Source organism: Glycine soja, chromosome 9 (assembly GCF_004193775.1).
Source record: "Glycine soja cultivar W05 chromosome 9, ASM419377v2, whole genome shotgun sequence".
NCBI lineage: Eukaryota > Viridiplantae > Streptophyta > Magnoliopsida > Fabales > Fabaceae > Glycine > Glycine soja.
Window position 1 is genome coordinate 43,567,900 of NC_041010.1, and position 27,449 is coordinate 43,595,348.

At 34.2% G+C, this 27,449-nt stretch overlaps 3 protein-coding genes across 9 annotated transcripts; all 3 read right to left on the reverse strand.

Moving 5' to 3' along the window:
- Positions 1-1,013: 1,013 nt before the first annotated feature.
- LOC114368525 (serine/threonine-protein kinase D6PKL2-like) lies at positions 1,014-2,031 on the reverse strand. The gene is made up of 2 exons (XM_028325757.1): positions 1,979-2,031; positions 1,014-1,605 (listed from the first exon to the last, which is right to left on the reverse strand). Exons 1-2 carry the CDS (start codon positions 2,029-2,031, stop codon positions 1,014-1,016), a joined length of 645 nt encoding a protein of 214 aa, XP_028181558.1.
- LOC114425074 (adenylate kinase, chloroplastic-like) lies at positions 1,528-5,517 on the reverse strand. Of its 3 annotated transcripts, XR_003669191.1 has the most exons (8): positions 5,194-5,517; positions 5,028-5,114; positions 4,805-4,933; positions 4,435-4,716; positions 4,267-4,341; positions 3,634-3,771; positions 3,152-3,204; positions 1,528-1,605 (listed from the first exon to the last, which is right to left on the reverse strand). XR_003669191.1 is itself a non-coding variant. In XM_028391826.1 (7 exons), exons 1-6 carry the CDS (start codon positions 5,368-5,370, stop codon positions 3,667-3,669), a joined length of 855 nt encoding a protein of 284 aa, XP_028247627.1. In that variant the 5' UTR covers positions 5,371-5,517; the 3' UTR covers positions 3,231-3,540; positions 3,634-3,666. The 3 variants fall into 3 exon arrangements, 2 of the variants coding, with proteins under 2 accessions (XP_028247627.1, XP_028247626.1); XM_028391826.1 differs by lacking the exons at positions 1,528-1,605; positions 3,152-3,204 and adding an exon at positions 3,231-3,540; XM_028391825.1 differs by lacking the exons at positions 1,528-1,605; positions 3,152-3,204 and having other exon boundaries at positions 3,231-3,771; positions 5,194-5,516.
- Positions 5,518-6,611: 1,094 nt separating this feature from the next.
- LOC114425076 (TATA-binding protein-associated factor BTAF1-like) lies at positions 6,612-25,769 on the reverse strand. Of its 5 annotated transcripts, none has more exons than XM_028391833.1 (30): positions 25,632-25,769; positions 24,024-24,034; positions 23,847-23,938; positions 23,667-23,761; positions 22,852-23,066; positions 22,266-22,320; positions 22,051-22,132; positions 21,156-21,490; positions 20,704-20,812; positions 19,968-20,574; positions 19,646-19,778; positions 19,379-19,447; positions 17,733-17,944; positions 16,275-16,497; positions 15,955-16,128; positions 14,471-14,896; positions 13,953-14,387; positions 13,693-13,812; positions 13,129-13,608; positions 11,546-12,084; positions 10,818-11,310; positions 10,680-10,748; positions 9,711-9,815; positions 9,409-9,636; positions 9,064-9,327; positions 8,921-8,970; positions 8,573-8,682; positions 8,394-8,476; positions 7,453-7,665; positions 6,612-7,073 (listed from the first exon to the last, which is right to left on the reverse strand). In XM_028391833.1, exons 3-30 carry the CDS (start codon positions 23,893-23,895, stop codon positions 6,903-6,905), a joined length of 6,144 nt encoding a protein of 2,047 aa, XP_028247634.1. In that variant the 5' UTR covers positions 23,896-23,938; positions 24,024-24,034; positions 25,632-25,769; the 3' UTR covers positions 6,612-6,902. The 5 variants fall into 5 exon arrangements, with proteins under 5 accessions (XP_028247634.1, XP_028247632.1, XP_028247630.1 ...); XM_028391831.1 differs by lacking the exon at positions 24,024-24,034 and adding an exon at positions 24,631-24,750; XM_028391829.1 differs by lacking the exon at positions 24,024-24,034 and adding an exon at positions 24,631-24,750 and having other exon boundaries at positions 24,838-25,769.
- Positions 25,770-27,449: the final 1,680 nt, after the last annotated feature.

Below are 27,449 nucleotides of genomic sequence, written 5' to 3' on the forward strand. Positions count from 1 at the left end.
TGAAAATAGTCCAAACTTTAGTATGCTCGAGTCTGGCCTTTGTTAAAAAGATAAAGTTTGAATTGAATTTATTATTTATCATGTTTTTTTAAGAGTTTGACCTATATAAAAGTTGGACTTGACTATAAATTGTTTAAAAGCCTATTTTATTTTATTATAAGACCTATAAAAAGACGGATAATTAGTTTCTTGGCTCAAGTAGCCTTATCGAAAGACCTATCGGTAAAAAAAAATTATATTATTATGTGCAATATAATGAAAAATTTGTCTTTCTCTATATCGGAAAATTTTGCCATCCTCGCAGAATTTTTGGTTGGACATTGAAAGCATCTATCAATTATTCTTCGCAATGATTTCAATCCTGATGCTTGCAACAACCTACAAGAGATATAAACCCTTGTTCTTCCTTTTCACAATTGCTTTTTTTTTTTTTGTGTGTGTGTGTGTGTGTGTGTGGTTTTGTTGTTGATACTGTGAATACTGAATTAGGCCAGGATTTTTATTAAAAAATGAAAAGAATTTTTTTAATATAATAGTGAAAAAAGAAAACTAAGAGGAAAGATTTGAAAATATATTTTTATTTTTTCCTTTTCACTAATGATTACAAAAGTATTGCTTAATTTTCACCTTTTTTTCAAAGATATAAAATAGTATATTTGTAATTAGTATTGATAACAGGAAATGTAATAAAAAAAAACATTTTGTCATTAATAAAGTGGCCTCAAGTGTTACACGGATGACAACAACTTCTGAAAGCAAGCCAAGTGAGAATCTGACTAACTAAAACATGTCAAACTCTTTACAATGTTGTGAATCGTTGGCATTCTCCATGGATTGAAGACTAGTTCCAAAATCATGAAATTTGGGGACCTTGGGTGGTGGTGCACAACGTATAAGAGCCCAATTGAGGCCTTCAAAGAAGGAATGTTGCCTTATCACCGCAGCACCTTTTACAAAACTTAATCGACTTTGAGGGTCTTTTATATCAACAATGGTTTGATCAAATCTCTTGCTCAAAAACTCACTATGGGAGTATCTGGGAACTTAAGGCTCTGTGACACAACATTGGCTAATGTATCCTCATTTGTAGAGCCCTTGAATGGAGTTATACCGTATAAAAGTTCAAACAATAGTATACCAAAAGTCCACCAATCTACAGAACTCCCATGACCCTCACCTTTTATGATTTCCGGAGCAAGATATTCATAGGTTCCAACAAACGAGTTTGATCGAGCATTGGTAGGCTCCACTATAAGTTGTGGCAGTGGACCAACCTGACCACTTATTTCAGCCTTAATTTTTTGAGATTTTGCTCCACTTGGTAATAAAATAGGAGTACATGAGACATGCCAATTTGGTTGAAGACAGAAAGGGTGCATGCAGTTAGCCTGCGAACATGAGCTGGACGTCTTTGTTGGATCCACACTTGTTGAAGATGACTTGACCACTATTGGATTGACCCAACATCTGAGTGACAAGTTAAAATCCGTAAGCATAATGTGGCCATCTTCTCGTACCAGGATATTTTCTGGCTTCAAGTCTCTATATACAACTCCTAGCATGTGCAAATACTCCTGGGCAAGGAGAACTTCAGCAACATAAAACCTGCATGAATTAAGTCCATAATATGTGTCGAATAGTAGTTATGAGTTATCACAACATCACATATGGTAGAATGTTGGAAACTTGTCTCCACTTGACAATGACACTGGTTTGTCATGCAGGAAGCAAACAATTAAAACATTGCACTTGAACAAACACACTTCAATACCACATTTAAAGAACAACTACAGGCTAGGGTGCTTAAATTATACTATCAATCACTAAATCATATATATATCCTACTAATATACTAGGTACTACTTATGTTACGTGTGTTAATGTGTTTCTTCCATTTTCATTAGTTAATACTACCTATATGCAACACCTCAGATTTGTTGTTGGGTGAATAAAACATCAAGCACAGAGATTGGCAAACCTTTTAGAAGACAGATTAAACAAAAATATGAAAAAAGCCACTGGACCTCCCATATTACAAAGTTTTGGTCAAAAACTAATCCTGGCAGGACATCTCCAAACATTTGGAAATCCCAACAGAGTAAGAAATAATTACTAGACACGACTCCGCAGAAAACAGTTCGCTTTGCCACAATTGATTCGAAATAAGTGCCACAATTTGATCATAAATCGTAAAACATAATAATACTATAATCTTTCATTGATGTCAAATTGTGGTGAAAAAAGATTCAAAATGAATCAATCAGATCATGCTTGTTGCAATAAGAGAAATTTAGAAGTATCGACACTACAATCTCTCTCGAAGTTAGAATTCAAATCCTTTTAAAAAAAAAAGTTATAATTCAAATTTGAAGATAAATTTCTCCTAAAAAAACAGACACAACATTATATTTAAAGCCGAAAATCCAATTGAATAAAAAAAGAAGAAGCAACTGTATGAAAATAGTAATTATCATCAATTTATCATATGCACTAAGTGCATTAAACAAATAAATAAATAAAATATTAAAAATATTTATTATGTTAAAAAAAAGGTAAAGACAATTAAAAAATAACTTTTAAAATAATTTAAGACATTTAAAAATATATTTAATTAATGTCCTTTAGCCTGTTCACCAGATCAAATGCATGCACATGAAAATTAGATCACGTCCAGAAAACCAGTAATTTGCTACGGCCCAAGCTGATTTGATGAGTCCTGGATTCGTGACTGACTGCGATCAATACCATATTATTCACTTCCATATCCGTCCATAGCTATAAGATGTACGAATAACTAGTACCGTTGATCTTTCAACTTCGATTGCGCAAACCAAACTTACACGGGAATGGAAGTCAACAAAGCTAACATGAATACACACACAGTAGTGCCTAGTGATTAGAAAGATTATTAAAAAGGTTTGTTGAGAAGATTCAGAATTACTCAATATGTGAATGCTGACTAAATAGAGAGACCTACAACAGACACCAGAAAGTCAAAGATTCATCAACAATGCAATCCATCTAGATCAATTGTTCAATTTAAAATTTGTTATAATAACTTAAAAGTTGGTAGAAAATAACATTTTGGTAAGTTTTCAATATAAAAATGCTTAACTGCTCTAACCTCACCCTTCGAACGATTTAAAAGTACCTCAATATTCTCTTCAGTAATATTCGCAGTTAATATTCTTCACACCCACGACACTGTTACAACATCAAAGTAAACTGTATAATCAACAACATAGAATAGATTATTCTCTTTTATGGTAGATCTAATGTCTGATTTTCGGACAGAAAATGGTAAAGAACACCACATACGGACCAAGCAGTAACAGGAAACCAACAAACGATAATTCACAAAATCCTGCATTTACAAGCTAGTCATTACATAAAAACGATTTTAATTTAAGGTAATCATTTTCTCATAAAAAATAAATTTGTAAAATATACTGCGCACTACACTATCACAGGTCCTCATGCATGGTCCAAGCCAATCATCACATTGCTTTCCAAATGGGAGGATATAAGCCGTGAGACAATCTTCACGAGAAAATGCAGCGTAGTTTGAGTGAAGACTCTTTTGTTTAACTCTATAAATAAATCATTTAAAATCCACTACCACCAGCAACGCACCATGCTAGATCAAAATGTCAAAAGATGGGTCTTCTATGCTGCCACAGATCCTGAAGCAGCCTTCCTTTCCTCTATAAGACTTGTCAGTGCACTATCAATTTGAGCAAATACTTCCTCCTTTGAGACATTTCCGTTAATCTGAAGACAAGAAAAGCACCTTAGCTGGGCTTGACCCAATTATATGAAGCAGAACCTGTCCAAATCCTAACTATATTTTTCCTATAGAGGTATATCATAGCTTTTGCATTAGTAGGATCTTATTGAACACAAAATAAACTGACAGATACCAGCTACAAAAAACACTTGAAGAAACACAACATTCATGTTCGAAGCAGTTAAGCAACCAATATAAATGTTCCATTGTCTGAATACATCAAATGTTTTATATTATTAATCATTGTTTAGTTCAAATGTATAAAGTCCATTTTTTTCTTATTGTTCATGCTGAGGAGACAGTGATACACTTGGCATCTTGTCTACAAGAACAAGGTATGAACTTGTGGATATCCATATTTTATACTGTTGTGGCAAGGATTATTCACTCTAAATTGGTAAGGTAAAAGTGCTTTATAAATGATGTCCACTCCTCAGGATTGCTTGTGCCATGTAAGAGGGAGAGATTATAGAGCATACCTTAACAGTTATGTCTTTGTACATGGAAAGGACTGACTCCACATTTTGATGATGGGTATTCAATCGCAATTTCACCTAAGTCAAAAGCAAACAACAAAGGAAAAGAAATGAGATATCTTAGTGGAAAGAAGGGATTGTAGTTTCATATAGGGATATATTGATGAATGCCTTTTCTTCTGTATCATCAAAGCGTTGGGTAAGCCTTGCGGCTATTTCTTGTGTCTCTGGAGGAGAATACTTCAAGTGATATATCTTGCCGGTAACAGGATCTAATCTCCGTCCAACTACTCTCTCCACAAGAACATCTTCAGAAACCTCAAGAAGAAGAAAAATATGAGGCCGAAAGCCAAGAGCCTCAAGTGCAGTGGCCTGTGATAAGCTCCTGGGATATCCATCCAAAAGCCAACCATTCTCTTTCGAATCTGGTTTCAAGAGACGCTCCTTAACCATCTATATAGCATAAAAAAAAAAAAACAAGGATATGATATGAGAAACAAGAATTGAAGAGAAATTAGTCACGACATACATACATACATACCATCACAACAATTTCGTCAGGGACCAACTGTCCCTTCTCCATATATTGTTTGGCTCGCTTTCCATTATCACTTCCAGTGGCAATTTCTGCCCTAAGTAAATCTCCAGCAGCAATATGAACCAAACCGTACTGCATTTGAATTGTGTTTGTTCATAAATAAGAACTAAGAAGCTTATCTATCTATTTAGTAATTGAAGGAAGGAAAAAGAGAAGGTAAGCTAACCTTGTTGGTGATGAGGTGGCACTGGGTTCCTTTACCAGAAGCAGGAGCCCCAGAAATCATAACATTCAGTGCTTCATTCGTCACAGACTGTATGTATGTAATGGTGAATTGTGAATCAAATCAATGATTAGTAAAATCGAATTGAAATACGAAGGAAGGAACGAACCAGAGAAGGAGAATGGATGGCATTTGGAGCGAAAGGGGATCCGCAAAAGAAACGTGAAGCGCGTGGGCGTGGGCGTGGGCGTTGCGGAAAAGAACAGTATCGACGCGCCTTGTAGTCGGTTTGAGTTGAAGACGGCAAGCAGGAAATTGAAGGTGAGGTGGTGCCAAGAACCACCATCTTTGCTCTCTCACGCCGGTCACTGATTTCTAATGCCTTTCATTCATTCTTATTTTCATATCCCTTACTTTCCTTTTTATATTATAGCACTTCTCTGCTACTTCGTCAACCATCATGTGCCCCAGCCGCCAGCCACCTTATTCATTCATTCATTCAGTAATTAACATTGCTATCCAACCCAATATTACATCTTTTTTATTCTTTTATATTTCTATCAATCCTTTTTTAACTTATAATCAATCCATATATTTAAACATCTACTCTATAACTTACTTTTTTTTATTATTAAAACTCATAATTAAGAATGCCCTCCAAGTGGCTGCTCCTTATAACTAATAATTGACTTAATTTATATGTTTTGGTCCTCCTTAAAGGCCAGGGCTAAAACACATGGAAGATATTTACCAATTATTCAAATAATTACTTGGCCAACTTTATTGATTATGATATATATGAACATTATAATAAGATCAAAATCGAATATACATTTACTATTTTTAAATAAATAATATAATGTTATAAAATCATAATAATTTCGTTAAGTCTAATTAAAAATAATTTTATAAATACATAGATAAATTAGTGTGTCACTGTCAATATTTGTAAATATTTTTTTAACAATATTACAGATTGTTGAAATTTAAAATCTAGGATTAATGCTTCCGACCATTTCCCATTTCATCAACAATAAATTGTTTATTTTTTACTATTTTCTTCGATCAAACATTTATATTTATCTAATTCCCATTTCATCAACAGTAAATTGCTTCTTTCCTACCTACTTCCTCTCCCGCTATTTCTTATCTGTCAAAAACTAATACAGGGTGAAGCATCGGAGAGACATTTAGAAAATAATTTGAAAAGTAAAGTTTAAAAATAAGATTTTTAATTTATTTAAAAATCATTTATAAAATAAATTTTAATTAACTTTTAAATCAGACTAATTATTAATAAATAACATAGAGAAGAAACTGGTAAATAAACAACTCAAACCTTGAATTTAAAATGCAAACCAAATATACTTTATTTGACCCACCACTTATTCCATTTGATGTCATTTGCGTAGAAAACCAACCATCCAAACTAAACAATTCTTCAAATGGCCTAGCATATTAACGAATATCAGGGGATTGAGGTCTTGGGTATTTTGATATTAGTAGCTTTCCGAAGAACATTGCAAAATGCAAGGCATTTTTTATATGTTAGCAACGATTATAGCTATAATTAGGATTGACTGTATATATACAAAATCCAAAAAATATTACTCCATCCCTCCTGAAGCCGTCACCGATTCATTTCTCTACATATCACCACCAAGGGCTTCCACTAGTCACTAAAATGCCCTGTAAAATACAGACACTGATTTACCTGGTCTGCATGCACACGAGCAGATGCCAGCCAGCATTGGGGTATACAAAAAGTGACGACAAAAAATGACTGAAGGGCATGGTGGGAAAAAAATTGAGATGTTACAATGGCAAAATTTGTACTCATGGATATGTACACTCTGACTCTGAAATGAATCTGGAATATTAGTCATTAAGCCTTGCTAAAAATTGACGCAGATTGTACTCCTCTGTATATTGTGATTGGTCCCATAGCTCCTCCAATCCCCCGAGTATTGATTTCAATCCCTTCCTACAGCCTACTAACTTAGCGTCTCCATAAGAGTTGTTCTCTGAACTCTTCAAAACAGATGCGCCCTATATAAATCATCACGTCCAAATCATTAGAAAAGAAACATAAACCATGGTAAATAATATTCACCGAAATAACAAAAAAAAAAAGTTGGTTATAAACTTATATCCAAATTTTCCTCTCTTTACATCTGGGAGTTCTCTCATATTACAATAGGTCATCCCTCGGAAGAATGTGGCATACAAATTCCAAAAGCCCCATGCATAAAATAAATTGGCACACACTAATTTCTAGGAACTTAAGATTGCAAGCATAGACATATAAAAACACATTTCATAATGCCCAATCTTCATTCACAAAACAACTGACCCAGTCAAACTCATTCAAATCCTAACACTCTGCATTTAGAAAAAAACTATAGCATATATAAACACGTATTCATACCTTCTTGGAGGTTTCTGCTGATGCAAACAAATCAAGCAACTGATCTGTATTCATTGTTTTCATACTAGCATTTTCAGAATTAATGACAGCATTAGCCACTGAGACTTTGAACCTTTGTAGACTCATAACTTTCTCTTCCAAAGTACCACGCATTATTAGCCGATGGACATTAACTACTTTTTTCTGACCTAACCTGTGTGCTCTATCCATAGCCTGCAGGTTATTGGCATTACAAAAACAAATATTAGATATTCCATTCCCTTAAATGCAAGATGAGAAAAGCTTCATGATGTTAGGCCTCAAATATAGAAAGGGCATGCAAGAAAACAGTATACGCACAACACAAGATGTTAGCTTGAGCTCTAGAAAAAAGTGATTACAAGGTTGTGAAAAAAGAAACGATTTCTTTTCGGAGATTCCATACGAGTAGAACATATTTTGCAAGTGGTGGCTATAATTATATGAAAGCCCTTTTATTTTGAAAAGTGATTTTGGGTTTTCAGGTATATCAATGCAAAAATATTTTTTTCTCTCAAAACCTAAATGAACAAGACTTGTAGTTTTTAAAGTTCAGTAAGGAATCAAGTGATTATATGTCCACAAGCTATATTCCTATTAGCTTCCCGAAAAGATCTGAAATTTGATTATTTTCAGACTTTTTTGGTCAAAAGTTTACCCAAACAAATTAAATATTTATTTTTTATATAAAAAAAGAAGTGATTTCTTCACAAAATAACCTTCAAAACAAGCCTCTAAAGCCAGACTGGTAACAAACTACTATCTAGTACTTAAAACTAGAGTAGAATCCGGAAAACCTGGTTAAAAATCTGTCAGAAGAAATTCAATCCCACAACTAATATCAAATTCTATGCTCAAAAAATTAGAATTTTCTTGGCCTGGAAAAGAAAATCCAAAGAAATCACTAAATGGATCGTAATTACCTGAAGGTCTCGCATCGGATTCCAGTCATGCTCCACAAAAACAAGGGTATCTGCAGATGTCAGGTTCAAACCAAGCCCACCAACTGCAGATGAAGAATTTTATATAATTTAAAATATTAAGCTACAACTACAAGAGAAATAAATGGGTAGATCAACTAAGACAAGGTGAAAAATTCTACCATGTGTTGTAAGCAGTAAGACATCAATGGTAGGGTCTGAATTGAAAGCTTTGACAATTTCAAAACGCTTTCCTGGCTCAACTGATCCATCCAACCGCAAATACGTGACACTGTAACACAAACGAAAAATTCAAGATGAAAGCTCAGAATAAAAAAATAACCATTTTAGAGCATTGTAGTTCCATGCAAAAACAAACGGAAACTGCTCAATAACAAGCATTTTGAAACCAAATCATAGTTCCAAAGCCTGATTCATTGCTTTCAACTAAGATCATTGAATGCAATGAAACAGGCATTGGAACCTAAACTATAAATTTATTAAGTGGATGACTAGGTCCAGGAACTAACCTTTTCATGTGTGTCTGAAACAAATCTCTTTCAATTATATCCAGGAAAGCCTGCAAATAAGCAATCATTAGAAGACACATCAGTAAAGCTTTTATTAATCATCAGGGGAAAAAAAGTAGCCCCAAAGAAAAGGTAATCATCACCTTATGTTGAGCGAATATCAAGACCCTATGCTGCCCAACGTTAACCGCACCCTCAGAACCTGAATTGTCAACTCCAATTCCACATTCTTCAAGAATCTCATGAAGAGCAACTAATTTTGGGGAGTGATAGAGTTTGTGAAGTTCTGAAATAACATCAGAGCCAGCAGGAAACAGTTCTGAGAGGATAGTAGAAAGTGACTCTGGAATCTTCTCACCAATGACAAGCAATGGATGACTACAGAGTTTTAGCAAGTATTGGAGTGCCTGAAACATGGAATGGATTTCAGGGTGTTAAAAAAAATAGAAGGAACAACAATTAACAAGTAATTAAAGAAATCTAATTACCTGGAAAACATGTGAAGATGCTTTAGTAGAACTGCTACTTCCTTCTGCTGCAGCAGACTCATTCGATGTTACAACAGATGATATTTCTTGTTTTACACGAGAACCAGAATACTGTTCATAAAGTTTCAATTGTACAGGGCTCAAATCACAGTATCTGTCTTGAATTATTTTCTCTGGCAGATCAGACAAGACTTCATCCTTTGTCCTACGAAGGAGGAAAGGCATTACCTAGAGGACAAAAGAACATCTAGTTAGAAGGCAAAAACACAATTGTAGTACAATAATGATAAAGAGAAAATCACCTGCTTATGCAGTGCCTCCATGGCAAGTGCTCCTGCTTCAGCATCCCTAGCAGAACATTTTGGATCTCTTGCAGCTAAAAGTGGTTTTCCATATGTGGCTTGGAACTGTTAAAGCCACATTAAATGAATGGCCAGGTGGCAACAATGAAAAAAAGCATGCTAAAATGTATTGCAGTGAGTTTTGTAGATTCAAATGATAAACTTGAGGGGGAGTTTTGCGATTATGATAAGACTGTAGTGAGATTTTATGATATATGCTGAAATAGCATTAGAATATTTGATTGATTTTATTGTAGTTATTTCCTTTTTATTAGTTGTATATGTGTAGGGTAATAAGGTTGAATATCTTGTAGATTTGTAACATTTATCCCCAAATTATTGGAAACCTGTTGTACAACATTATGATAGTGATAGAACATCTCCCAAGCAAGTTTCTCATCCCAAATTATGTGTTTTAAGTCTGATTCAGGTGTAATGAATGAAATACTTATTCAAAACATTCCATAAAAACTAGATTTTGTTGCAAGCATGAATTGACATTCTAATTAGGCTTTGGTTGAGGATTTGTGATGACATGTTCACTCTATCATGTAGCAGTTAACAGGGGAAAAACATTGGAACCAAAAATGTTGTATCAAGAGGAAACCACCCCTCCCCCCCCCCCCCCAAAAAAAAAAAAAAAAAACTAGTTGAGGGTCTGAGACAGTGAACTTTAAGCTGAAAAACGTTTTTTTAGTGCAAATTGAGCTAATCCATACATGCATTCAAATAAGATGAAGGGAAATAATTTATTACATCAACTATTTCAACAATGACTACAAAAACTAAACATAATTCTGTCCCAGCGTTTTAAGACCCTAACGCACCAAATGTATCATGATTCCAAATTATTATAAAAAATACCAACCATGAGTTACAATTATAGAATTGTAACAACATCAATTATAATGACGAGCAGCAAAAAGATACCTGTCTCTCAGTTCCAAGAAATCCAGGCATCAAAAAATCAAAAAGGGACCACAAGTCCATTATGTTATTCTGCAAAGGGTAACACATTTATCAGATTGATAGATTGTAACTTTAATGAGACATAAACTCATTACCAACCTGTATAGGTGTCCCACTCAATATCAAGCGGTGTTGCGCTTTCAGCTGTTTTATGGCAAGTGTAACTTTAGACTTGGCATTCTTGATTATATGCCCTTCATCTAAGATGCAGTGATTCCACAGCAGCTGTCCAAGAAAATCAATATCTTTACGGACAACATCATATGATGTTATGATGACATTATGCTTGCAAAAATGATCCCGAAGAAGCATTCGCTCCTGAGCAGAACCAACATATTGAAGACTAGAGATAACAGAAACATCAATATACTTCTCTATCTCAAAGGCCCAGTGCCCAACTAGAGTTGATGGGCAAATAATTAAAGATGGCAGAAGATCCTCATTCCCAATTGAAGTTCGATGCTCAGCTATATCAGAGGCCACAATTGCTGATGCTTGAAGTGTCTTTCCAAGTCCCATGTCATCACATAAAATTCCATGAAGCTTGAAACGTTTCAAAAAAGCTAACCAATTTATGCCTTCCTGCTGATACCTGGAAACACAAGAACAATAATAATAAATAATATAATATAGAAGGTAAAACTAATAATAGGTCAGAAATTTAAGAATATAAATAAGGATATAGACATAAGTAATGAATCAAGTAACTAGGAGAAAAAAGAGTTAAGAAAATAAGTATATAGCTATATAATGGAATATTCAACCCCCCACCCCCCAAAAATAAATAAATAAATAAATAAAGAGTTGTGAAAATAAGTCCAATTTACCTCCTCAATGTTACTTTCAGTTCAGTGCACAACTTGTAATCTTCAATATGAGAGTTGTCAAGTAGTTGCTCCAAAAACTGCAAATCTTCTGCATTTCTAGATACACCTTCCCCTAATCCAATCGGTTGAGGAAGGCCTCGTGCCAAAGGAAGTAAAGGTACAAGAGAAGCAAAACTATGGGTCACACTCTGTCTGACAGACTGATCACAATCACTCATGCACCTTAGAAGCGGAACCACCAATAGAGGAGCATAAGGGACCAACTCTACACCCAGCCCCTGAACAAGAAAACTGATCAACATGCCTGCTCCTTGTCGAGCATAAACTGATGATGCATCTTCCAACATAGGGATAGCATTTTCAACCACAGCTCCCATAACTTTCACAGTCATTGACTGTGCCATGGAAGTGATGCAGCGTGAAGCAGCTAATCTAACTGCAACATGAGAATGCTGAATACATTTAAAAATGCATGGGAGAAGTGTCAACAGTTTTGGCTTCAACTCCTCATTTAAGATGGGAGCAACAGAACGCACCACCTACAAGAAAACCATGTTGCATATTAAGCAGAATACTATATGAACCACTAAAAAAGTTACAATGAATAAGGATGAACAGGAAGAATTTATTAAACCAGTAAACAAACAAATACAAAAACATGTGATCACACCAACACACAAACACGAAATTTTGCACCTGAAAAATACTAGAGACTGACAATTTTTTTCTGCACCTTTTGTCATAAAGGTAGTAATGCCAAGAAAAGGAGGGAAGGTTCTTTATAATTAAAAAAAAAATCTGAAGAATTTTACCACAGCAATCTTTTTTAATGGGTTTATAACCAATAGTGTACTTATATTAGTTAATCAACCTGTTAAGGAATTCAAAATAATGTTCAAGAACTTCCATTCAGCGTACAAGCTAAGCTAGACACGATTCAAAAGGTAATCAAGACAAGGGTGTAATCATAGATATAGTTCTTAGTTCTTAGATATTTCAATATGTACACTACAGTGCTATCTGCATATATACACACCAATAGAGGAAATTGAAATACATTCAGCTAACAGAAAGTGTTATTCTACATGAACTTATGTACAATCTCAAAATATCAAAACCCAACAAAAAAATGCACATTTGCTTGTCTATCTCCACGATGCTCTGGCTCACTGGTGTCTAGACAATCATGGGCACCACCAAAATTTTCTAATGTGCTTTCATACTCTACTTAAACACATGCATAAAGAAATTCAAAATATACAAGGTCTAGTGGAGAGATAACATTCCAATTTGAATAACTGAATTTTTCTAAACCTTTCTTCTATTTTGAAAACCTACAGATAGGGAAGGCTTGAGAAAAGTCAGGAGGAAATCCATATGTTTTGTGTTTTATTTTCGAGTGTTCAATCCTACATCACAAAAAATAATTAAAACAATACCCAATTGCTCAAAAAGGGAGATCTTTTTGACAATTTCATCCTGTCTTGTTATACTGTAGTTTAACTCATACAAATTCACAGCTAATGATGCAAAATCTTACATGTAATGAACCAAATCCACAGGTAGAAATTTATAATACCAACCTGGATATTGTTAATCAAGGCCTGAGGATCGCTAACAGACTCAATAGACAGAGTAGCTGACTTTTCATTAGTGACAAGTAGAGATTCAGAGGAGCTGGGCTTAAGCACTTCAGTAAGGCAATCCCACAGCTTAGGAAGCTTATCAAATAATGACACACCAAACTTCTCACATAGATGCCTCAATGCTAGCTCAGATCCCCGTCTACTTAAAAATCCCTCCACCTTTGACCGATCCTCACCAGCCAGCACATGGACCTTTAACTTCTGTTTGCTCACAGGAGTTCTACAAGACAGAAAACCTTGGTCATCAATACTCTCCATGGAACAAAGGGATTTGGCTTGAGGGGTCTCAGAGGGATCCATGCAAGTTAAACTACATATATTCTTAATTAATTTATCATTGGGGCAAGGTCTTCGTGCAACACAGTGATACATTAGCTCGGCAAGGGCCTCAGCTGACTTCATTTGCAGTATTTCCTCCTGAAAGATAAGACATTTTATTCAATATCAATAAATTAATCATGTAAATAAGCACTAGAAAAACAGTAAAGGTTAAACTAGCACCTGCTCTCGTTTGATTGAAGCCATCAAAGGCAAAATGATTGGGGTAAGTCGTGTAGGAAATTCAGACATCCAGACAACTGCAGCTGCAACTGCAGATGTGACTGTAACATGCAAATTACTCTGCAAATCAACACAGGAACCAGAAATAAGCATGTCAAAAATCATTGAGGGTGACTTAAAACAAATGAAATACAAATCATGTAATACCATCCACTTCAAGAAAGTTTAAAATAATAATAATAAATTTTTTTGAAATATACCTGAACACATTTTAAATATCCAGAAGTAGTCAAGAGTCTCTGTTTCAAGGATTCGATATCATCCATGATGTTCTTTCCCAAGGATTCATTTGCAGAACTATCATTACACAAAGTTGGAATTTTTGATGCAAAACCAATGGCATCATCCACACTCAAGCGATCCAACTCAATTTGGGTAGCTGTCAGCAACTCATTAAACATACCAGAAGACTTGATCACATTTAGTAATTGGCCAGTCTCATTGCACATCTTCCCATAAGTTCTTGAAAGCTCAGCATAAGGAAGAAGTGAATCTTTTGTTGGGAATGTTGGGTCAGAACATGCTAATAAGTCTAGCAACCAATCTTTGAGGGCACCAGGGATACCATCAAAGTTTTTGGACGAATTTATGTTCTTAATCTCCTTGAACCAAGAAATAAGTACCAAAGATGCAACCTAAATACAATAGAAAATATTGAAGTCAGGAAAAGAAGGCTGAAGATTGCTTGGCTGTAGATTCATTGTATACGAATACATACCTGGCGTTGGACACCAGACAACGAGGTTAGAGAGCTCCAAAGTGGATCAATCACATATTTTAAAGAACCCTCTGGCAGCTTAGAAGCAAAAATTCCCAAAGCAGTTGCTGTAACTACCCGGGTATGAGTTACAGACGTGTCTACCTCAGCACCAACAACTATCTTAACAGAATTCATAGGAACATCCCCATTTCTATCTGGTGGAATAATTCCTTTTATAGATTCAAGACTAAAATCCACACCACTTTCATTTTCAATTTTTGCAGCTCTCATTTTAGCAGCTGCTCTAATTTGACTTTTTCGTGGAAAAGCAACAGGCCAATACATCTTTGAGGCATCTAATGCTGAGCCAAATGGAGTAGATGCAAGTTCTGTCCAAGAAGCCACATAAGACCTCGCAGCTATCTTCAAGTCCTCCACAGAACACTGCCATTAATTAGTAGACAACTTGATGGATTAGAAAATAGAGATATAAATATTTAAACAACAATGACCACAAGAGGAAGACAAAACAATCGATTTTTGTGGCCTAGGGATTAGGTAAGAGGTTAGCAGGAAATTCTTTAGAAAAAATGAACCCCTGTGGACATTTACCACTGAAAGAAAAACAATGACTGGTTACAGACATAAAGATGTGGGAAGATGGACTTGAAACAAAAAAACCAACTTCAACTCAATATTTTGATGCAAAAATTGTACAATAAACGACCAATGTTTATATTAGCAGGACGGCAGAACCAGACATGTAGAGGTGGATTGTCATCAGATCCAAGAAAAGATCATGTCAAGGTGCATTTCTACTAGTTTCATCAACTCAAATGACCAGCTAAAACACATATTTACAAAACCTCTTAGAGGTCCAGGATTAGCTACAGTTCTAAGAAACATGGTACATATTATTTATATGCTCCAGATTGAAAGCCATTGTTGCAATAATAGCTACATAATATCACTAAGTCACTACAGGATAACAAACACAACATATATACCAAATGGTTTTAGTAAAGCAATCCACAACAGATTCAACAACATTCTGATAAAAATAACCACTTCTCCAAGATAGGAAAACATGAATATTATATTGATGGAGTCTTGATAACTGTTGAAATGTTAAATTTGCAATGATGTGTACGCATGTAATTTAAGATTATATTATAACATAGTACTACTGTACATGATTTCTGTAGCTATTAAAAGTTTAAAACTAATTCATCTCAACAATCAACATATAGAGTCCTAACAATATGTTTATCTCTGCATCACATAGAGCTAACAGAATGTGAAACAACAAGACATAAATCTTCTTTTGGCCTCTGCACAACATCAAATCTAGTCCCAAATAGTTAGTTTTTTAAGCCATAATACAGACTGGAACATGATAAAATATAGGGTTGATGTACAGCTTGCTTTGACTGAGAAGAGATGCATATAATGAAAGACATTAGTCAGAAACATTTCTAAGTCCCTCTTATAGGATGATATACCTGAACAAGGAGACTCCAAACTCTCTCGGAACATCGCAAAATATCCTCATTTGTTTCCAATAGAAGATTCTGGAAGACAATTCTAAGGGTATCTCCAAATATAAAAGAGGGCCAGAACGAAACACTAGACAACTCAGACATGCTTCTCTTATATCCAGCTTCAAGTAGCCTCTCCTGAAAATAGAACATTTATGGCAAGAAATTAAGACATGTACCACCTTTTGTAAAAAAAAAAAAAAGACCATTAGATAAATACATTACAAGGAGCATTAGATGAGATTCAATTTTTTCAATAAACATCAAGGAAGAAAGATAAATACCAAAGTCCGTATCGCAGAATAACGAACAGATGTGATACTGTGCCTCATAAAGGGCCACAAACGTGGTGCCAATGTTGAAAGCACATAAGGATTTTCTTCTCCATCAACATCACCACAACCACCTACTCCATTTTCCATTTCATTTTCTGCCAATTTAAAAACTTTGTACATCTTTGGGGCCATATCTTCTTGAGAATAGATTTCTGCCAGCAGATTCATTACACTGCAAACAGATAAGTAACATATTAATACTAATATAACATTGCAAAACTTTGGTTTGGTCTCTCTACAAGATAAACTATAGTCCAAAAGCTAGAATTAGTGGGAAGCTGTTTGAAATTATAAACCCATCTATTCTCTGAATAACCTCTAAACTAAAATGAAGTATGATTGTGTATCGATGCCAGTACTGAGATTCAGCTACTTCAAAGAATTTATTACAAAATTGATGGCCAGATTGAACTACTGTTATAAAACATCAGAATGCATCACATTTAATCAGCAAACAAAGGTAAATTATTAGTTTAGCGAAAGATAATATCTAGCAAAAGCAAGCAGTAAATGTAGAATTGTAATAAAGAAGCTTCTCCATCATCTAACTTTCACCAAAAAAAGGATAAATTAAAGAAATATTGTAATCCTAGTAAAATATAAATGTTGGATAAGGGAACGATCAGGAGAAGACAGGCATTTGTGGGTGTGACACAACTGTTAATGTTCGGGGAAACTAAACAATCTATTTCATTGTTCAAAATGTTGGCTTTAGCCTTTAGTTGAATCATGAAGTATGACATAAGGTGAGCCAAAGCACGAGGCTCCCGCTTATTGAGGTCTGGGCACTGGGCAGGGTAGATGTATGCAGCCATAGTTAAAGTCGCTACTTACTGTTGCACCAAGGCTTTTGCTCATAAAGTATAACATACCAAAAAAATTATAATTCTTTTAATATTCATCACTTGGATAACAAATTGAGTGCACAATTATTAAGTCAACATTTTATATAATATATTAAACTATGACCAAAAGGTTATCATAAGAAATTGGCTGGAAATAATCAACATTGTCAACTATATAAGCTAAGGTATGCTCACAAAATTTCAACATATAGGTTCTGTTGTGTTGTAACTATTATTTAATAGAGTTTATTTTTATCATTAATTAGCATGTACAAATTCTAAGACTTTTGAGATTTGTATGGTTTTTTAAAGTCTATATATAGGAGAACCTATCTTTCTTTTTTTGTAATTATAAGACTAAGAAATAAAAATTCAGTCTCTTGAATTCAATTTATTTTAGTTTTCAAGTGGCTCTATAGCTGATCAAAAAAAAAAAAAAAAAAGTGGCTCTATAATGATGGTGCATTGAAAACTAATCAGACAGACAATCATTATGTCTATAAAAGGGAATGCACCACTAAGATTGTAAAGCTAACTACCAAAGCTTTAGCCAGTAAACTACCTGCTGGTGGATGGACTTAAATCATCCAAATCAAGCAATATATCCCATAAAAGCATCACAATTGAATGCAATGTTTGACCCTGCAAGGAAACAATTGCAGATGCAGCTGGTATTAAAGCATCAGCAGCAACTGCTCGGACATCATCATCTGGGTCCTCCAACCCAGATTTACAAGAAGGAAGAACGCATCCAAGCAAATCCGAAAGCATCTCCTAGTTTCGGTAAAAGATACATCAGAAGCCAGAAAGAAATATATACAACATCCCTTGAATTCCAAGTAATAATAAAAGAAACAAAGAAGCAGCATATCATTAAGAAAAGATCGAGTTTTCATAAATGTAACTACAGCACCCTACACCAGCTATCTTCAGTCTCAGTTTTTTAATGCTGCCTACTACACTCACCAACCTTTGTACTTGGAAAAACACAAAAATAATAATCAAATGGGCTCTGGTCTGAGAAGTTTCTTGCAGTGGTGTGTGCAGTCTATTTCTTATATACTTATCAGGACAATAACTAATCACTATCAAATTGAAAATGACCATGGTATAATCTTATTAGCCTGCTACCAATGACCAATCCAACCCACATCCTGTTCATTTCACAAGGACAAAGAGAATTCTTTTCTATAAGCAAAAAAGGATTTATTCAACAACTATGCATATGCGACACTACCACATAAAAAAATGCTATTAGTCATACAAATAACAATACATCAAGCTACACACTAACAGAAAAGAAAAACATGGAGTTTCTGTACAGTAAAAGATTAGAGATAAAAGCTTTCTATAAACGAAAGAGAGAAACTCTAAAACAGAGAATGACGAAGTTGAAATTAACAACCCAACTGAAAACAGTTACAACTCTAGTTTATATACTAGAGCTTAGACAGCTGTACACAGCTGTTAACATAAGTTTCAACTAACCCAAAGTTAGTTGAGGTAACCAGAATTAAGGTAGACTGAAGAAAAAGAAAAGGAGTAATTCTACTCTATTCTGCTCTACTACTCTAATAAGAGATCACGAAACTTCTAACTCATGCTCATGACCATCTAGATTGAGAAAAGAAAAGTAGGACTGTTGTAAATTTTGTATTTGAGTAATCACCCCAGACACATCATCAGTCTTTCAGATATTTTTATTTTAGATATGAGAAATTAGCAATTGATCACAGACAAAAAAAGGTAGTGCTAGAAAAGTTTGAAAGCCATTAATTTTCATTTTGCTGATTTTTAGTCTTTAAAAAATATTTACAGACACCAATAAGACGCAAATTAGGTTTCAATGCATCAAAGCTGGGAATAAAACAGTGGCAGCAAGGAGCAGGAGGAGCCCGAATGGCCTTGCACTACTTCCTTTTTCAAAAGCACAAGAAACAAAACTAAAACTTATACATACACTCAAAAAGAAAAAGGGCAGTAAAAAATTTCGGACTATATGATAAGACACAGAATTTTCTATAATTAATTACTGCACTAATAAAAATCTAACAAACTGCATGTGAAACCAGTATTTTTTTCTGTAGTCATCGATCATCTCAATGCATATGATAAAATATTAAAAACACAGACAGAACAATGGCTAAAGAGAGAGAGAGAGAGAGAGAGTAAAACCAAGAACATAAGTGGCAGAAAATAGATATGCACCTGCCGTACGGCAACCAAATATTTGATACCAAGAAGACTGCCATGTCGAATCTCCCATTCTGGCCTACACTGAACAAAAGGCAAAAACAGAAGCATAAAGATTAAAAACCAATCTCACTAAGAGAACTCAAATCAAAACCCTTCAAAAAAGAAATAGCTCCATGGAAAGGAAAAGCACAGGAAATCTAAAAGGTTGCATGCATCTTAAAGTAATGTAAATTACATGTTTTTAAAAGGAAACAAATTGCAGCATTAAATGATGTTTACCTGCATTTTCAACAATATGTTCAATGTTTCATTAACTAGTGCGGGATGCATATACTTAAATGCAGCACCTAAAGCCTGTGCACAGGTTTCACGCACTGGAGCAACAACCTGATCAGATACATAATCTCCAAAGCTGAAATAAAATAACCAAAAATAAACAAAGAAACTTGCAGAATAAGAGACAGCTACAAGGTATCAAATTAACAAAAGAACCATTAATAAGAGATGGAAGTGCAGCATATTGGCAATCAGTTACGTAAACCAAAGTTCAGCGGGATCTAGTTCATTCATTAAAAAACATAAAAGAACAAAAATATCATACCGATCAAGTGACAACACGCACAAAAAGCGTAACACACAGTCTTGAAGAAATTCACAGTTTCGAAGCCAGGAACTTCTAACCACTTTAACCGAGTGCATCAGCTCACAATTCTGAGGAAGATTTCTCAGCACACTAAGATTTTCAGAGGGAACCTTATTATCATCAGAATAACCATTCTGTTCTGCTATATTAGCAGGCTCCTTGCATGCATCATGTAAGCCATCAGAGCAATCCATGTCAACAGAATTACCATTAAATTGCCTATTCCCATAATCCAAAGCCAAATTGAATCCATGGGTTTCAGAACTAATGCTGATTTCAATATCAGCTTCATTGTTGCAAGTCATCACACTATCCATAGAGGTTGATGATGATACATCTTCAAGTTTTGGCCTCTTCAAGTTTGAAACAAACTCATCTGTTGAAACTTGCATATTTAAACCAATTTCCCTCTCTCTCTTCAATATATTTGGTATACTTTTGTCTTCTAATTCAATAAACAAGGTCCCACCCATGCGTGAGTCAGGTTTAAATACTCCAGCAGAAGCACCTTGATGTGCTAAAATCTCTCTCAATGCCATCACGCTGCCATGTCGTACCTCCCAAACTAGCAACAACATTTGATTAATAACCATTCAAAGAAAACAACTAAAATGAATGTAAAACACACAAGTAAATAAATATGACACATTCTTTTCCAAATTGTACAAATGGTGACAACGGGTGAAATGTTTACCAGGATCAAACATATCAATAATAAGTTGCTCAACAAAAGTGTGGAAAGGCCATTGTCCATCCCCATCATGTTCAAGGCCATCTTCATCGTGATTAACACCCACGAATGCCTATACAAAATGATGCATTAAAATAATTACAAATTATGCCTTGTGATCATAGATGGAAAATGAATCAATTTGCATATCAACAATTTAGAACTTAAGATAGCATTTTCAAAGACAGACAACAGAATGAAGCTTGTTCTACCGTTTACAAGGTTGCATCATACAAAAAGTATAATAATAGAATAGCATCACCAATAGCAATAATGATGATTAATAATTATAATCAATAATTAACAATTAATTGCTACCAGCAATGACTATAAGAGTGCAACGAAATAATTGTGACAAGACATGCCCTAGAGGGCGAAAAATTACCATTTAACAAACAAGCAAAATAGAATGTTACCTTACTGTAATTTACTGAATCGGGACATGTGCCTTTCGAAGTCAAATTTTGAGCACCTGACGCCTCTGTACTTCCATCTTCACACCAGCTTTTTGTTTGGTCCTTAGAGTTAATTTTTGCTTTACGCTTTAAAAGATTCAATTCTCTTGCGCTTGGCCACTTTGATTTGACACTAGGAACCATGTTTGAAACCATTTTCTGGATGTTATGTGCAGAACAAGAAGTAAAAAGTCTACGATCTATCCCGTTCAGATGTGAGTCTGATTTGGATGCCATAAGATCTTCATCTCTTATTACATCACTGATATCCACAAATTGTTCACAGACATCCAAACCTACATTAACCGAGAAGGATTTCTGGAATCAGGAGGACATAAGCTTAGAGTGCATTAGGATAAGCTTTGACAAGGAGCAGTATGATATAGTTTTCTTCTAGAGTTTTTTTCATAAGCTACTCATTTTAGCTTCTATAGAAAGCACTGCAATTGCTTTTTTTATGCTTAAGCTTTTAAAAAAACGTAATTAATAATCATAAAAATAATTATGCATTTATAAAAAATTAAAAAAAAATCTTTAAAAAGGAGGGGAAAATTCTTAAATAAGTTGACCCTCAAGTGAACAGAAAGTAAATTAATGCCTTGTTTCAACTCCTTTAGATGCAGAAAGTAGAAGGAGCACCAAAGCATTAAGCAGCTATGTACTCCTCTTTTGATTAAACCCCAAAATACAATGTCATGCCACCAAATCACCTCAACAAGTGCCCATTTGCATCAACTAGAGCAGATAATAAGAATATGCCATACATGTTTAGTAATCATCAACTTAGTTAGAAGTCATCATTTCATTTGCACTTACTGGACAATGAGATACTACCCCTCTGGGCATTCTTACTAACCTAAACGACGTCGAAGATTTTGCTTCTGACGAACCAGTCGCTCCTTTGGGTTCTTTATATTATCATTTCCAATATCATATTCCTGAAATGGGACAAGACATAAAATATCTATGCTATGCTACAACCTCGACATATGAGCAACAACTGATAATATATCCATGTGTGTGTGACCAGAAAAAATATAAGGTTTAGATAGTAACAAGAAATAATTTTACCTGTCCTCCAGATGCTAACAAGGCTCCAAATTCAAGCACCTTGTTCATATCAAAGCTGTCAAGAACAGAGTAAATTATCTTTCAAAAAATGTATTCATCGTAAAAAAGCAGGAAAAAGTATTTTCAAAACAACAGTAGAATATAATTTTTCAGTTCATGGTACTCTCTAGATGCATTTTACTTTGGAGTTTGGAGCAGATTTTTGTGGTTCAGTATACAGGTTTGGTTAAAAACAATGGGCTAAAACTCTGGCAGTGCTCAGTTTATGCAATTCTTAGGTCCATCAGATTGGAGTATAAAACTGCAACTTCTAAAGGTTTTTTGCCCTTGAACCTGTTTCATATGATTTTGTTTATGCTTCTCTTCAGTATTCTGCCAACTGCTGTTTCAAGAGATTTCCAGTTATTAATTTTTATATGCAAAGGATTGGGCAGCCAGGTGATGCACTCCTGGTTTTTTTGTTTTCTATCCTTTTTATTTTCTATATTGTAGGACTACTCCCCCTAGCTGCACCTTTTTTTTCTCTAATAGAAATATCTTTTTTATATGCAACAAAAAAAAATGACAGAATCATTCATCGTACAACCTTCTAAATGAGCTTCCAGTAACTTTTGATTGTAAATAAGACCATGCACACAGATCCTCAATGCTACAAGATATCCCATTCTCAGACATTTTTGATACAGCACAAGCATAAAGTTCAGTCAAACTTATGTGCTTAACATTCTCAGCAATCGACCCAATTGCATGAGCAGCTGCAACTCGTGTATCCCAATTTTTACTGTGCAAATATTGAGAAACCTAATCACCACATGAAAACAGGGTGTTAAAATTAATTTGACAAATAGTTCACGCATTATCATTATCAATATTATAAAATAAGAGAGGAAAGATTAAAGAAACAACCATTAGCATTTAATATTTATCAGGTATAACTTTCAAAACATTTTGCTGAAATTAAATTAAATCAAGTTATTGGATGCAGTTCAATTCTAACATACCCTAATTCAAGAACAGGCAGTCATCACCTTATGCTGAAATTTTGTTTTAAATAATATTATTAAGAAAAAAGGAGCAGCAAGCAAGCATCAAACTCTTGAATCTTGTTTAGTGTATCAAAGAGGCTACAAAAACATATCAAGAATATTCCAAAAGCTTTAACTATTAGGGGCAGGTCAAGAAATGGTTTTATCTCAACATTTAACCATAAAACCATCCACCAACAAAAAGTTTTTAATCAAAGAGAGTGATGGTGATGAAAGAGTATGAGTACATTACCAATTTTGTTTTTACACCACAGTACTTAACATAATTGACATACAATGATGACAGTTCATAAATATGACATAAACTGAACATATTACAACAAAACAGTGAATATAACTTAAGAAAAACCAATACCTTCTTAAGAAGACTGGTCAAGTCTTGAGGGTGTGATTTTGCAATGTCCCCTATCTGACGAGCAGCAGTCAACCTTGTTGCTTGGGTTGACCCAGCTTTAAAAGTTTGGTTAAAGAAAATTCATGAAAAATTAAGTAATAGGTCAAGTAAATGTAAAGATAAGGAAATTGTAAAGGATACTATCTAGGAGAGTAAGCAAACGCTGAAGCCTAGATGACTGCTGGGCCATAGCAAATCATTCCAAGTGCTTTTTTGCTCCCTTTGCCTATAATCTACAGTACCAACCAACAAATATGCTATCGAATAAAAACATTTGTAGTTACTTTTTTGAAACAGCACATCAAAATACCTTTATACCTTTCACCAATCTGCATCGACATAAAAGTTACCATTATATATGAATGTTATCAAAGACATGTAAATTACTTCAGTAAAATCAGGCCATACAGACTGTAATCATTCCTAGGGCTAGACACTTAACATCATGGAAATGCCAACCATTCATTTGCAATTTTCCAAATAACTACAGACTCTACCTGATATACTTAATAGGAAGAATACAAATGATATAATGGAAATATGCATGATTCACAGAGCTCTTTCTTCTTGTGTGCAGATCTAGTATAGGATTTCTTTTTTGGCATTTTGCAATGTAAGACAGTAACTTTCTTATGGAACAATATAGCAGAGGATCTTGGTTAACATTGAGCGTCTAACAATAAACTAGGGATAAATAAAATTGATTAAAAAAATTAACATGATTCAACCTATAGCAAACTATGGGTCTACATCCACAAGTAAAAGGAGGGAAATTTTAATATGATCCATGACGATTACAAAGTCGTAACCATGCAACACCCAGACCCTAAGCTCAATAAAGCCATAAACTTAATGTTGTCAGCATGCTCTACAACCCAACTACTGATTTTACAATATATATGCACACATTTATGTAAGTCCATACCTTTTGGGTTGTGCTGCAGGCATTTCGTTTCAGGTCAGGGCATTAGTGCCAGGCTTATAATTACAGCAATTTCCTTTCAACAGTGTCCCATAAAGCATTTTTAAGGATTTGACTTTAGCACTGATACAGACACCAAGGTTTTGTCACAACTTGCAATTTTATTGTGCATATGGACAGAAAGAAATGCCCACATCTTCAAAGGCGTACCTTAGCCATTTAGTTTGTGTAATGGGGGTAGGATCAGGTTTGTGGCTTCTCTTTGGTGGTGCTCTCCTCATGGTTGTTTTTGGGGTAAATCTCGCAAATGATGTATAAATGGTCTAGATTGCTTCATTAGATATTCTAGCTTCTGTGGCTTGCTATATTCTTTTAATTTTAAATTTTAGTAGAATATGTTACCCTGCCCAATGTAAATTGTTTCTGCCTTTTGCTAATAAAAGAACATCCTTCTTAAATAAAATAAAATTGGCAATGATATAATAGTGACGTAATAACACGAGCAAATGCCCAGCTATTCCTCCACCCAGAATAGTTTTTTTAATTGGTTATTTAGCACAGCCACCAGTATTAGGAGTACACTATCTTTATGCCTGTTCATCCACCACGAAAACCGATTGGTTTTTTCTCTGTCATTATACAGTGATCTCAACTAAACGGTCATTTCATACAATAGAGCAAGTTCAACAATCCAGGGCGAGTAAAAATGGATTGCGAAGAGCTGGATACACCTAGGGAAAAACACGTGACTATAGAAATTGAAAGGAAAAGGCAAACAGATCGTGAGTTTGGATTGGCTCCATTGTTTTATACCGAGAAATAATAAAAGCTAAAGAATTCAATAAGCCAGAATGTGGGATTCAAATCAGCGATGTTTAATGGCGAAAATAATAATGAAAAACAATATTCAGATTGGCTACGAAAATGCAGACGGTGAGAAATAATAGATCATGCGGTGCAGGGAATAAGAAATTGAAGGAGCGATGGAAGAATGAGAAACGAACCCGTGGTTGTGATTCAAGTGGTCGTCGGCAGAGTTGGGTGCCGGAGCCGAGGAAATTGCCGGCGGCAGGGCAGAGTGTGTGAGTCGAAAAAGAGAGTCCGTAAATAGTTAGGGATTAGTCGAGAGAAGAGATGTGTATCACTTTAAATTTGATTTCCCTTTTTATATTTATTTATTGTTGTTATTTGTTAATAGATAATAAAAAGATGGCTGGTCAATTTTTTGCACATCGTTTCCGGCCAGGACTTATGACCAAAAAATTGGCTACTGACTACCTGGCTAACCATAAAAATAAAAATTAAAAATAAAATATATATATATATATATATATGTATATAATAAAAACTTTACAGATGAGTTTAATTTAGATATTATATTTAAGATTAACAGAATAAGGGAATATGTTAGATTGAGATTTTGAAAAACTATTTTGCCATAAAAAAAAGTCATATAGATTTTTAAAAACATTACAGGAATATAACTACTTAAAGTTATATAGATTTTTTAAAAATTGTGATTTGAAGCTCAATGAAAGTACATCTTAAAAATTTAGAGATGTTTATGAGTTGGTTTGATTGGATTTAAAGAAAAATAACTATGAATCAACCAATTTGTATTAGTTTTGATTGGTTCATATTTTACAAATTTATTTTTTAATCCAACCAAACTAATCCATTTCAAGAAAGGATTGTTTTAGTTATGATTAATTATGTCATGCTTTGTAAATGTGTAAAAAAAATTGAGAAAAAAAGAAAAATATAAGACTTTCCAAAAAGAAAAAGAAAAAAATCACACACAATCCTATCATTAAAATATGTAAATCACATATTTTGTTGTAATTGGCTTACATAAATTAAATAATAACAAAAATTAAAATATATAATATGCCATAAAAATCCATGTATAATAATTAATAATAGAAAAATTTACATCATTGATTTAGTTTAGGTTCATCACATTAACATGCTTTAACCAATTATCATCATATTTAATTATTTTATTCAAGTCAGATCATATTAAGCTAAATTTTCAAACCAATTTAATTGACTTTTAATAAATTCTCAAGTTGGTTGGATTAACATAAACCAATGAGCACATTTCTAAGAAATTATAAGGTTTGAAAAAAGTATAAATTTATAAGATTTAAAAGAACTCGTGTGTTAAAAACAATACAAAAATGCATGGGTCAACAAAAAAGTTATAGATGTTACAAAGAATTGATCTAGTGTGGTAAAGTTTATAATTTAAGACTTATATTAACCAGAGTTGAGCTACTACTCAAAACACTGCACAACTCTACTGCAACAGATTTGCACTCTCCTAGCAAGCTCGTGAGCAACTAAATTTGTTTGTCTTTGAATATAAAAAGCCATGTAGTTTGGTTGTGATGCAAGGAGATTCTTGCATGAATTAATAATACTTCCAATCACAAGCATGTCCTCCTTCTTTTGAAACAAATTTGTTGAAACATGTTGGCAGTCATCCTTTATGATGTTTTTTACTGATACTGTGGTTTTTAAGCCACAAAACAACATCATGCAAGGCTAAAGCCTTCCCATTAGGGATCGATGGAATGATATCCCTACAAATAGTTTGAGCACCCTTGAAGCATCTGCATACATCATGAATGCAACATCTATGGTCAGCATTAAAATAAGTGGCAACTACATTGCTTTTCAAATAACCTTGTGGTGGGGCACACCAATCCTATACCTAGTGTGTGTTAGATCTTTGAGGTGGTTCCTGCATGATATGCTTAACCAATGATGGATCCATATAAATAAATTTATGGGGATAAACTTATGTTATAGATTGCATT

Coding starts and splice junctions, on each gene's coding strand:
- LOC114368525 (XM_028325757.1), bottom strand. CDS start 2,031: ATGGGAGGTCCAGTGGCTTTTTTCATATTTTTGTTTAATCTGTCTTCT. Junction 1,606..1,978: donor TTTAATCTGTCTTCTAAAAG/GTTTGCCAATCT, acceptor TAATTCATGCAG/GTTTTATGTTGCTGAAGTTC.
- LOC114425074 (XM_028391826.1), bottom strand. CDS start 5,370: ATGGTGGTTCTTGGCACCACCTCACCTTCAATTTCCTGCTTGCCGTCT. Junction 5,115..5,193: donor CCATCCATTCTCCTTCTCTG/GTTCGTTCCTTC, acceptor ACATACATACAG/TCTGTGACGAATGAAGCACT. Junction 4,934..5,027: donor GCCACCTCATCACCAACAAG/GTTAGCTTACCT, acceptor ATTCAAATGCAG/TACGGTTTGGTTCATATTGC.
- LOC114425076 (XM_028391832.1), bottom strand. CDS start 23,895: ATGGCCCAGCAGTCATCTAGGCTTCAGCGTTTGCTTACTCTCCTAGAT. Junction 22,321..22,851: donor ACTGGAAGCTCATTTAGAAG/GTTGTACGATGA, acceptor TGTTCTTGACAG/CTTTGATATGAACAAGGTGC. Junction 19,448..19,645: donor ACATATTGTTGAAAATGCAG/GTAAACATCATT, acceptor CCTTTTGTTCAG/TGTAGGCCAGAATGGGAGAT.